The 10,800-nt window shown below is 52.0% G+C and overlaps 1 protein-coding gene across 1 annotated transcript; it reads right to left on the bottom strand.

The window, feature by feature from the left end:
* Positions 1-490: 490 nt before the first annotated feature.
* On the bottom strand, positions 491-2,993 carry LOC131562083 (thrombopoietin receptor-like). Its single transcript, XM_058811660.1, is given in 10 exon segments — positions 491-693; positions 775-866; positions 985-1,072; positions 1,239-1,398; positions 1,541-1,683; positions 1,787-1,959; positions 2,217-2,346; positions 2,509-2,602; positions 2,605-2,670; positions 2,916-2,993. Coding segments are annotated over 10 exon segments (1,227 nt in total).
* Positions 2,994-10,800: the final 7,807 nt, after the last annotated feature.

Here is a 10,800-nt window from a genome sequence, read left to right as displayed (position 1 = left end):
TCCCTCCGCTCCTCGGGGCTCCTTGATCAGCCGGCACCTCTTCCAGCCGCTCTTTGGGGCTCCCTCCGATAAGCGACATTCTCCCTTCCCCTGCCCGCCTCACCACAGCCTCCCCTCTCGGGACTGCGCCTCCAGGCCGCCTCTCCGGCCCTGTGGCACGCTCACCTCAGCAGCGGCGCCGCCGCCGCTCGGCCGCCCCGCAGCATTTCAAACGGCGGGCGGACGGGGCCGCGCTTGGCCGCTTCACACCCACCGGCCGCGCACTGTCCGGCGACGGCCGCGCGCCGCAACGCGATTGGCTGAGCCGCGGGACGGGGCGGAGCGCTCCGCTCGTGAAGTGAGGGGGCGGGACCGGGGACGGGACCGGGGACGGGACCGGACGGGACCGGGCGGGACCAGGGCGGGGCGTTCTTGCTAAGGTGAGGCGATCCGGGCCGGGGGCGCGGCGGCGCAGGAGGAACCAGGCGGGGGCTCGGGGGAAAACAGGAGTTTATGGCGGGGTGGGGGCGGTCGTGGCTGCCCGCGGCTCCCAGCCGCTCATGAGCAGGTAGGACTGGTTAGCGATGTCAGTGCTGGACAGGAGGCCCCCAGCGTGCTCTGGCGGCGGGCCCGCCTCACGCCGCGGGCCGGGCAGCACCTCCAGCAGGCAGGGCAGGACGGTCTCCTCCGGCGGCTGCTTGTTGAAGGCATGGCCTGGGGCGACATGGAGTGGACGGGGTAGGGGCTGCCCTTCGAGCTGCCCCCGGGAGCAGCTGAGTCACCCTGCCCACCCACTGGCCTGGCCGTGCTTGCTGCTTTCCTGGAGGAAGCTGCCCAGAGCACGGTGCAGCTCAGGAACGGGCGGCCAGAGTTTCTGCTTCATGTTGCTGGCTACGCAGGAAGGGGCATCGAATTGACCCTCAGACTTGAGGTGCCCTAATGCCCCATGCAAGGTGCCCAGGCTTGGTGCTGGACCCCCCCGCCTGCCCCTGGCACAGCCCTTACCTGTAGAGGGAGGGGAAGGTGCAGCGCAGCCCCAGGAGCGCTGCTGAGAAGAGCAGCGGCACCACCGTAACACTGGGGATGAGCCAGCCTGCATCGGAGGAGGAATGCCGGAACTGTAGCCTTTCCCAGAGCCACCATCTCTGAGCCCCTCGCAGCCCCCTGCCCCGTGCCCCCCTCCCCATTTCCAGCACTGTCCGCCTCTTGCCGTCAGCCGTGTGGCTCCTGCGGCCGCGGCCTCCAGCCCTGCCCCTTACCCGCATCGGCCACGGCATCAACCACAACGGGTTTGGGCCCGGCGCTCCAGCTGCCCCGGTACCACGGCCCGCTGGGCTGGGCCCGCACCTGCGCGGGGTAGCGGGAGCCTGGCCGCAGCTCCAGGACCTCTTTCCTCGCTGCTCGCGGAACCTGCAGGACCTGCGGGGCAGAGCCGAGCTGGAGGCAGGGCTGCTGTGGGCTGGCACCAAGGGGCGGGTCCCGCTTGGCCCGACCCCGCGCCTGCCGTGTGTCAGCAGCGGAGGGGGGCAGCGCTGCTCGGGGTACCCTGGGCAGGCCTTGCCTTCCAGTCATGGCTGTTCTCCATGGCATAGCGGACCTGGTAGTCCAGCTGCTCTGCAGGCAGCTCCAGGGGCGGCAGCCACTGCAGGCTCAGCCGGCCCTGCGACGCTGTTGCCTGCACAAGCTGTGGGGCATCTGTGAGCACTGCTGGTGTTGGGGATAGGCATTTGTCGCTCCTGTGAAATGGGACAGGGGACACTGTGTCCCCTGTGAGCCAAGCAGGGGCTGCGGTGGCACTGGGACTCACCAGCCTGGTGCAGCCAAAAGGGCTCCTTGAAGTAGCTGAGTGTGGGCAGCATGTGGGTCCTGGTGACATTCACCAGGACAGAGATGGCACTGCCAGCCTTGGGCTGGAAGGTGCAGGCATAGGTGCCCTGTGCCCCCCTGCTTACCTCCTCGCACTGTTGCCATGCATCTTCCCTGTGGGAGGAGTGGGGAGCCAGAGTGTCTCACCAAAGCATACCCACAGCCAGCAGTCCTCCTGCTCTTCCCCAGGAAAGCTACTGCTGCTTGTAGTTGGAGGTGCAATGTGGTGAGGGGGTATGAGATTGGTGGTGGAAGGGCAGGACAGAGCAGGGCATGGGCAAGGGGCCCAGTGTGGGATATTGGGACGCAGCAGGACCAGTGGTCTCTGGGATGTGCCTGCATGGGTGCCACCTGCCTGCCATGCCCCTTACCTTGTGCCAGCCCCGCTCGGAGGTGGCCGGTAGAGGAGCTGGTGGGAGCTGTGGGGCTCTGCAGGGTCCCAGCCCCGCTCGCAGCGCACGTGCCGCAGGTCAGGGGTTCTGCAGCACAGCCCGATGTCTCCTGGGCAGGGAGAGCCAGGACAGGGAGGGGGCTGCTTCCCCTTGGCCCCCCAAAACTTGGGAGTCACACCTTGCTACAACAGGACCCCCAGCCCTGCAGCCCCAGGCGTGGGTGCCTCCCTGCTGCTGCTGCCAGCACCCTGCAGAGGGGATGGCTGCTCACCGGAGGAGTGGGGGGTCTCTGCAGCCAGAGCCTGCGACCAGGGCCCCCAGACGCCGTCCATGGAGGTACCGTCGGGCTTGCTGCACAGCTGGTACAGATGTGGTACCTCACCCCTGGCTCCAGGCCCCGGAGCACCACCCAAGTGTTGGCCTGGACCAGCCTCTGCAGGAGAGGGGCCAAGCTGAGGAGCAACTGCAGGCTCCAAACGCCCCTGCCCATCCCTGACACCTCTATGTACCTGTCCCAGTGCTGCTCATTTCAGAGGGTGCTGCCTTGGTGGAGAGAAAAATCAATCTTCTGCCTTTCAGGGAGCTGAACGAGAAGGGACTCTTCACCATCCAACACCTGGCTGGGTCCCATTCAGAGGTCCTGCTTTGAAGCCTCCGTGAGGTTTGCTTGGCAGTTACCAGCGAGGTGAGAACGTTGTTCTGAATTGTCCCCCATACTTCATACACGGTGTGTAGAGTAGGTATGTGCTTGTTCATCTCTATGTGTGCTCAGGGTCTGCCTTCATTTCTGGTTTTAGACCTGAGATTTCTAATTTCTGTCAGCTGTCTGTAGGATCTGTGGGCACATGCAGCTGTATTTACTGGCAGGTCGGGTATCTGACACTCATCTTTGAGTGCAAAGGCAGAAATTGAGACACTGATGATGTTATTTCCCAGAGTCCCAGTTTCTGCCCAAGCTGTAATTCAACAATGCAAATTATTCTGTAGAACTGAGCCTGTGTTTTCTGTTTCCTGGCTGAGTGCTTCAACTGCTGGTGTTGCTTTTTGGAACAGGAGCACCTGACTCTTTTATCTTTATGACGTGTGCCTTGATGATTTGAAAGCAGCCCTTGCTTTAATTTTCTAGTAAAAGGGCCTAAAATGAAAGCTGTGGACATTTTAGAAGTGTTAAGTAGAACACTGAATGAAATTTTTAGTTTAGGCCCACAGTGAGCAGGTCTGAGGCCAGAAATTGGTGCCAGAGTAAGTGCCTTTCTGTGCTTGTGCTCTCCAGCTGTTCCTGTCCTTGTATGTTCCCCTGGACACAGTGGGAAGTGTTGTCATTTCCTGGGACTTCTCCTGAAGGCAACTGGTTTTCTTTTCAAGGTGATTCTTATGTTTCCCCTCATGGCTTCCCCAGGTGACCAACCTCCGTTCCAAGGTGTCCTGCTCTGCCATTGTCACTCTGGGAGAGCTCTCTGTGACCTTGAAGAAGGACATGGACTCTGAGGTGGATGAGGTTGCTCGGGTCCTTCTCCAGATGGTGTCCAGCTCCCCAGAATTTGTTCAGAAAGCAGCCAGTCAGACCCTGGGGATCATGGTGCAGAATGTGACTCCTGCACGAGCAATGACTGCTCTCATGGACATGGGAGTCAAGTAGGTTCTTCTTCTTTTAGTGATATTCTTCACCTTTGTGTGTGTGGGAGGGAGAAGGGATGAGACAGAGAATGGGAATGGTTGGAGGGAAGGATCCTGTATCCTGCATCTTCTATGAACTCAGTGACTTGATTCTCCAACCAACCTCACTTCTGTCCTCTCGTCACCTATTTCTGCCCTCCTGCAGCCCATCAGTTCTCAGAATCACAGAAGTGTAGAATATGGGGAGCTGGAAGGGGCCCATCAGGACCATGGAGTCCAGCTCCTGGCCTTGCCCAGAGCAGCCCAAGGGTCACACCAAGTTCCTGAGATTGCTGTCCAAATGCTCCTTCAGCCCTGTCAGGCTTGGTGCTGTGACCACTGCCCTGGGGAGCCTGTTCCAGTGCCCAACCACCCTCTGGGTGAAAAACCCTTTTTCCTGATACCCAAACTAAAGCTCCTCTGACTCAGCTTCCTGCTGCTCCCTGGAGTTCTCCCAGTCTGTCAGATTTTCCTAGATGTGGTGACTGATGGGGAAGGGAAAGTGCCTGCAAAGGCCAAGGATAGAGCCTTGTGCTTTTGTGGGCAGAGGGGCAATTGCAATTGCAGCTGTGAGCAGTGTTTGGTATTTCACAGTGCTAACCACAGAGGCCCTGGGAAAACCACGTCTCCTCGTGATGCCATTAACTTGGGAAATGAGGAGGGTCCTTGCTGGGGCGTGGAGCACATGGGGGACAATCTGCTGGGTGTGGCACAGCCTGCACAGCAGGTGCAGCTCCTGCCAAAGGAGTCTTGTATGACTGTCCTGGCTTAGAGCTCTACTTTCTATGCAAACTGATGTTTCATGTTAGCCTTGAGAAGATGAATCACTTTACAGGCACCTCCACAGGCTGACAGCCATGGGACAGTTGGAGCAAATGCTGCCTTAAATGTTGGTGCTGGGCCTGATAGTTCCCAAGAGACACTCTCTAGAGCAGGACAGCCTGGCTAAACTGCCTGCCCCCCTTTCCTCAGCTTTGCAATAGGGTAAAACATTCAGATGGATCCATTGCCAAGCCCCACAGCAGAAACAGGCTGCATTGCTGGATATTCTGCAACTTCACAGCCCACCACGTGTTTTCCCTGCATTTGTTGTTTTCCAAAGGTCTGCAGATTTGGGGATAAATGGGTGGAAAGAGCCTCAGTCCTGCTGTAGCTCTGTGTACTGGGTGTCCTCTGATGGGTCAGCATCAATTGTCCTAATTTCTAAATTATTCATATGTCATCTATTTCTTTAATCTTTCTCCGAGTAAATACTGTGAAAGAAACTGAGTATCAGACAGTGCAGGGAGACTGAATTCCTCCCTCTTCCGTGCAGGCAGGCCTAGTGTGCAATGCTACCTTTGTGTTTAGCTGAGGACAGAGCCTTGTGCAGGTGTCTGAAGGCGCAGGGAGAGCCCGGGCTCCTTCCCCCAGCAAGGGCAGGGAGCAGCTCTGGCCAAGGCCGGCGCTGCCGCTGCTCCTTGTCCCTGTGCCCAGGGTTTGCTCTCTCCTCCCCAGCAGCCGCCCCGCCCCGGTGCGCGAGTGTGCGGCCCAACTCCTCCTGTCCCTGGTGGAGAGAATTGGAGTCACCCAGCTCGCAGGCACCCCCAGGGCTGAGAGGCTGCCACACGTGGCAGGGAAGCTTGCTCAGGACTGCCACAAGGACACAAGTAATGATCTTCATTTCACCTCCCAAAACAGGAAAACCGCTTTGTGTCTGGCTGTGAAGGTGAAACCACACAAGAGTGGAAACTAAAGGGAATATGAAGTTACCTCACGGTGTGAATAAGGGTCACAGAACCATGGAATATGCTGAGTTGGAAGGGCCCATCAGGGTCATCGAGCCCATCTCCTGGCCATGTGCAGTGACCCCAAGAGTCACTCCATGTGCTTGAGAGCATTGTCCAAACTCTTCTTGAGCTCTGTCAGCCTTGGCACTGTGACCACTGCTCTGGGCTGCCTGGGCAAATGGCTGTGCTGGGAGACCTGAGGTTGGCCAGCAAAAAGGAGCATTGCCACCTTTTTCCTGTGGCTTGAAGGATTCTTTACTGAGATCAAAGGAGCTCAGATCAGCCAGTCCAACACTTTTGTTTGGCCTTAGGTGCACAACACAAAGCCAAAGTGTTTGCTAATGTCCATCACTGAAGGATCCCAAACATCCATTTCCCATTAACTTCAGACTTTGCTAGAAATATTTCAGGGGTCTTTAGCCAACATATTCAGTCTTTCTAAACCTGTTCTGCAGATTTCTAGAATGCTGTTATCTGTGGCTTAGTGAGGTCCACATTTCTTCTTGAAGAAAACTGTGGTTTCCTACTGGCAAAATCAACCCAAACCACCAAAATCCCCTTCCTTTGGTGATGAAATTCCCATGAATAGCTGCCAAGAACACCAGAGCAACTAGCTGTCCCTGTGCATACACATAGTATAGAATAATCAAGAGGATGCATGAGGTGTTTATTCCTGGCTTCCCTGCCAGTTAAAGAAAGGCAAATTATTTTGCAATGGCGGCAAGACACTGCTAACAGGCTCTGACAACAAAGCAGATGTGTTTTGCTTGGTCTCTGGGATGCTTTGATGCCACAGAAGCACACCCCCAGTTTCAGAGTGAAATGGTATTTTTCTGTTGCCCCACATTCTCCTCTTGCCTCTTGTGTTCAGCTGACAGCACTGTGCAGTGTCAAGTGAGGTAAATCTCCCTCTTTGCTAAGTAGGCAATGCCTTCTTATGCAGGGATTGCACCTGATGAGTTTAAGGTATCAGCCTTTTCTTTTAACACTCTTCCTGTGTTTGTTCACTTTTCTTTCACTTCCTTCCTTCCTTCCTTCCTTCCTTCCTTCCTTCCTTCCTTCCTTCCTTCCTTCCTTCCTTCCTTCCTTCGGCATTATGGACAGGAGATGGTGAAGATGTTGCTCAATCATCAACAATTTACAACACTTTTGGAACAATCTCTTTCCCCCCGTGACCTGGAAGATATTCTGACAAGAATTAAGAAGAAAGTAAGTGCTGGGCAGGAGAAATGTCTCCTTTGTGCAAGTATTGCCTCTGCTAATATGAGATCAAACATACCCAATCTGTCTTTAGCTCATTCCTCTTCTGCTGAATCATTTTGCTCCTGGGAATGAGCTGTTAATCCTCAGCCTGTTCATCTGCAGACCACAAAGGAACTGATATTTTTAGGGAAAAGTGGGGTTTTGAATATTTTAAATATTGGTCACAAAGAGGAAAGGGAAAGAGGAGAAAATGGGTTTACATTTAAGAGTAACCCCCACCATGCTCTCCCTACTCTGCCCCCTGTAAAGCAATTAAGTGAGAATTGTGCTTCTGAAGATAACAGAGTCTTTGCAAAGGACACTGGAAGTAGTAGTGCCAAGAAAATTCCCAAATTTACAAAAGATGTCCAGGTCAATCCTAGTTACTACAATGACTGTCTGTCTTTTGGGAATACTGCCCTGCTGTCCAGCCATGTGGGGCTGGAAGAAGCTTGGTGAATTCAGCAGCATCCAGGGGAAAATCCTTTGTTTGTTTGGGGGGGAGGGATTTTATTTTTTCTATCGACATTATAGAAGGGAGCCTGCCTTTGTGCAGGCACAGGGAGAGTGAGTGTTGAACCAAAGCAACTTCCAACACACTGGGCCAACCCCCAAAGAGTCCAGTTTGTTCTGCTGCTTCCTTCACGAACACTCATTGCCTGCCAGTTTGCATTATTCCCATTTCTGCTCAAGACTAAGGAATTTGGGATTTTAGACTGCTATCAGTCTGGTAGCACCCATGACCTGCCTTGGGCTGTTGAAAACAAAGAGTTGGCATCACTGAATCTCTGGTCTGTTTCCATCTGTAAGTTAGGAAATGTTTCCCTAAGCCTTGGTAGCAGTGATCCTGGTTCTAACTTGTGTTTTAAACAGGGAATTTCCTGTTTTATATTCTAAAGATTGATGGGGTTTCTCTGTGTCTTTGTCGGGGATGGAAAACCAGAAGGCTGAAGGCCCATCTGTCAAGGAGCCGGTGAAGGAGAGGAACGATGGCTCAGAGGAGCCCCAGGCCACATTGTCTGCTGGCAAACGGTACTGAGCACTTTTGTCAGATGTGACAAAGCACATGACAAGCTTTACATGCCTCTTCCTCAGGAAAAACTGTCTGGCAGAGATGACCAATGCCACAGATTGTTTCCTTTCCCTACAAATGCTCTAGGATAAAAAATGTCTACTTGTGCATTGTGCTGAACACAACTTCTCTAGAGGGTTTTCCACAAAAATGGAGAGACAAACAGACACCCATTGGTGGCAGCTCAGACGATCCAGTGCAGTGGCAAGGGCAGTGTTGTGGAGGCTGGGAGAGAGCCAAGTTTCTGCTGCATGACTTGGGACAAGTAAATTCAAAAGGGGCTTTTCTTTCATCTGAGTGGAATCTTTTTCAGATGGGTGTTTTGATGAGAAATCTCAGTTTGGAAGCAAGATGCCATTCCACAAAGATGCAGTTCTCATCCATGTGCTTTGGTCTGGCTGAATCAGGGTTTTCTTACCCTCAAACAGTGCCAAGTTTGAGTAGTAAGGAGCAAAGCAATTCCTGAACAACTTCAGTCAACAGGTATCTGAATGTGGACTTTTTGCCTTGATATTCCTGTCCTCCATGTAATCTGCTTGATGGACAGCATGTTTGGTTTATTTCCCCCTGTGCTGCAATCAGCATTTAAGACAGGAATTTGCTCCTTGCTGTCTCTTCATGGCAGCTGCAGAGCTGCTTGTACCTGTTCTGCTCTGATAGCAGAGGGGATTTATTTAGCTCTGTCCTGCTCAGCAGTGGCAGGAAAGTGACCACATGCCTCAGTAGCACAGCTGGCATCTTCCTGTGGTCATGGAAGAGACAGGTTGATCAGGAGAATTGTTCCTGGTGGGGTTGTGAAGCTGTGCATCTGGTCTCTAGGGAAGCAAATGAAATGTGAGTGTAGTTCTGGGATGTCTGGCTTCTGTTTTTATCTCTGTTACTGATTTTCTGAATCTTTCAAATATGGCCCTGTTTATCTGTTCAGAATGCATCTGAGCTACTTTTCCAGATTGTCATACCTGGTTGCAGAGACAATTCTCCAGAGTGATGAGTTCCCTTATTCTAAGACACACACGTCCCATATGAGGAGGCATTTAAACTTGGCAGTAGTGTCTCTCTTTCTCCACAAAGCAAAGTGACCTGTGTGCTCTGGCAGCCATCTGAAGATAGATCAGATGCATCTCATCCTTGGCTTTCCTGAGTGAGCACTGGTGAGAATGTCACTTGCAGATTGTCTCCTGTAATGATTGTCATGAAGTCCATATTGCTCTTCAGACCATCATGAGTTTCCAGCTTGAAATGACATAATTAGGAAAGCTGCTCAAGATGTTCTGCTCACAATTAACTGCAGGTATTGTCTGTGGCTGCAGATCTCTCCACAGAGAGCAGCAGGCATAACTTTGCCAGGCATTTTTCTGGGGAAGGCTGTGAGAAGATCAGAGAAATGAATGAGAAACAATTCTTATCTTCACTTGCTGCACCTGTTGTTGTGAACACGTGGAATGTGTTATGGAGATTTCTTTACCAAAGGGTAATTTCTTAGTTGACCTCTGGTGATGGTGTTTTGGATTCAGTTGCCCAATCTGGTCTGTCTGTATTGATGCCGAATTTTGCCCCAAAAGGCGAGAATAACTGCTTAAGAGACTCAGCCTAAGTCAGATAAGCAGGAGGTATTTTATTACGACGGGTCGGAGAAATCACGAAGTGGATTTCTGAGTTCACATAGCAAAAGCAAGCCTTATATACAATTTTGGGTATAGGATTACATCAGATCAGATACATAATCATGCATATTCATATGGGGCGTGGTGTAGGCGGAGCGTAGGTGGAGACATCTCTTTTGGGGAATTTTCGGGTGGTCGTTCCTGTTGCCTTCATCATAGACGGGGTCTTTCCGATGACTCTTCCTCTTTAAACTTTTGAACCTCTTCCCTAATTTGGTCAATTCCCGGTGTACTTGGCTTGGTCTCTATGGCTTGGCAAAGTTCTTAGGGTCAGTTTGACATTGTTGGCTCTGAACATGCTTAGCCCATCAGTTCCCCCTATCCCTATCTCCTTCCTGTCATTGTGTTTCATGCTTTAGCTGATTAATTGCTCTATGTGTTTCCTAATACTATGCCTTCTTCAAATGCCTCACATTCTATGTTTTAACTCATTATTTCTTGGAGGCTATCTGCTTTGGGGCTTCATTCCCCCCTTTTCTTATAGCTTACGAATTCTTTCGTCAAGTTCTGGTCCCACAGGACGCTGATAGGCTCGTGCCATTGCCCAAATCATTTGGGTCCTCTTCATTATGCCCCTTAGTCTCCACCACAAACAAATGTTTGTAAGAGTTAGTAATAACAAAGCTATAATTACTACTAGCATTGGGTGCACCAGGTAATGGAAGACCTGTGTAGCTGTTGGGGAGTATCCTGTAAAGATGTCCCACCAGTGATGCTGGCCTACTTGTTCTACTTCGGTCAGGACGTTCTTTATCCTTTCTGAATTGTGTTCTATCTGCCATACCATTCGTTTAGTTGTTTGATTCACCTTTTGCACCAATTTCTTTACTTTAGGGTGTGCAAGCATTGCTTTGAGAATTTTGACGTCCATCCCTATTTGTAATTTCGGTATCTCTTGATATAGGTTGAAATTTGCGTTAATTAGCTGTTGGGTAGTTATTGGGACAGTGTAATGAAAATCACAACCTATGATCTTGGTAAAGTTGCATACACAAAAGTTAGTATTGTTAGTCTCTTCTAGGCAATTATCTATAGTGACGTTGTCACAAGCTGTCCTTACGCAAGCACACCCATTTCCTATATAGTAAACTTGTGATTGTGTTCTATCATGCGGAAGCATTTCTAAGGTACATACACTATTTTCAGCATCTAAGCATAAA

This window comes from Ammospiza caudacuta, chromosome 10, assembly GCF_027887145.1.
Source record: "Ammospiza caudacuta isolate bAmmCau1 chromosome 10, bAmmCau1.pri, whole genome shotgun sequence".
In the NCBI taxonomy this organism is placed as follows: domain Eukaryota; kingdom Metazoa; phylum Chordata; class Aves; order Passeriformes; family Passerellidae; genus Ammospiza; species Ammospiza caudacuta.
This window is presented reverse-complemented; position numbering and strand designations above follow the sequence as displayed.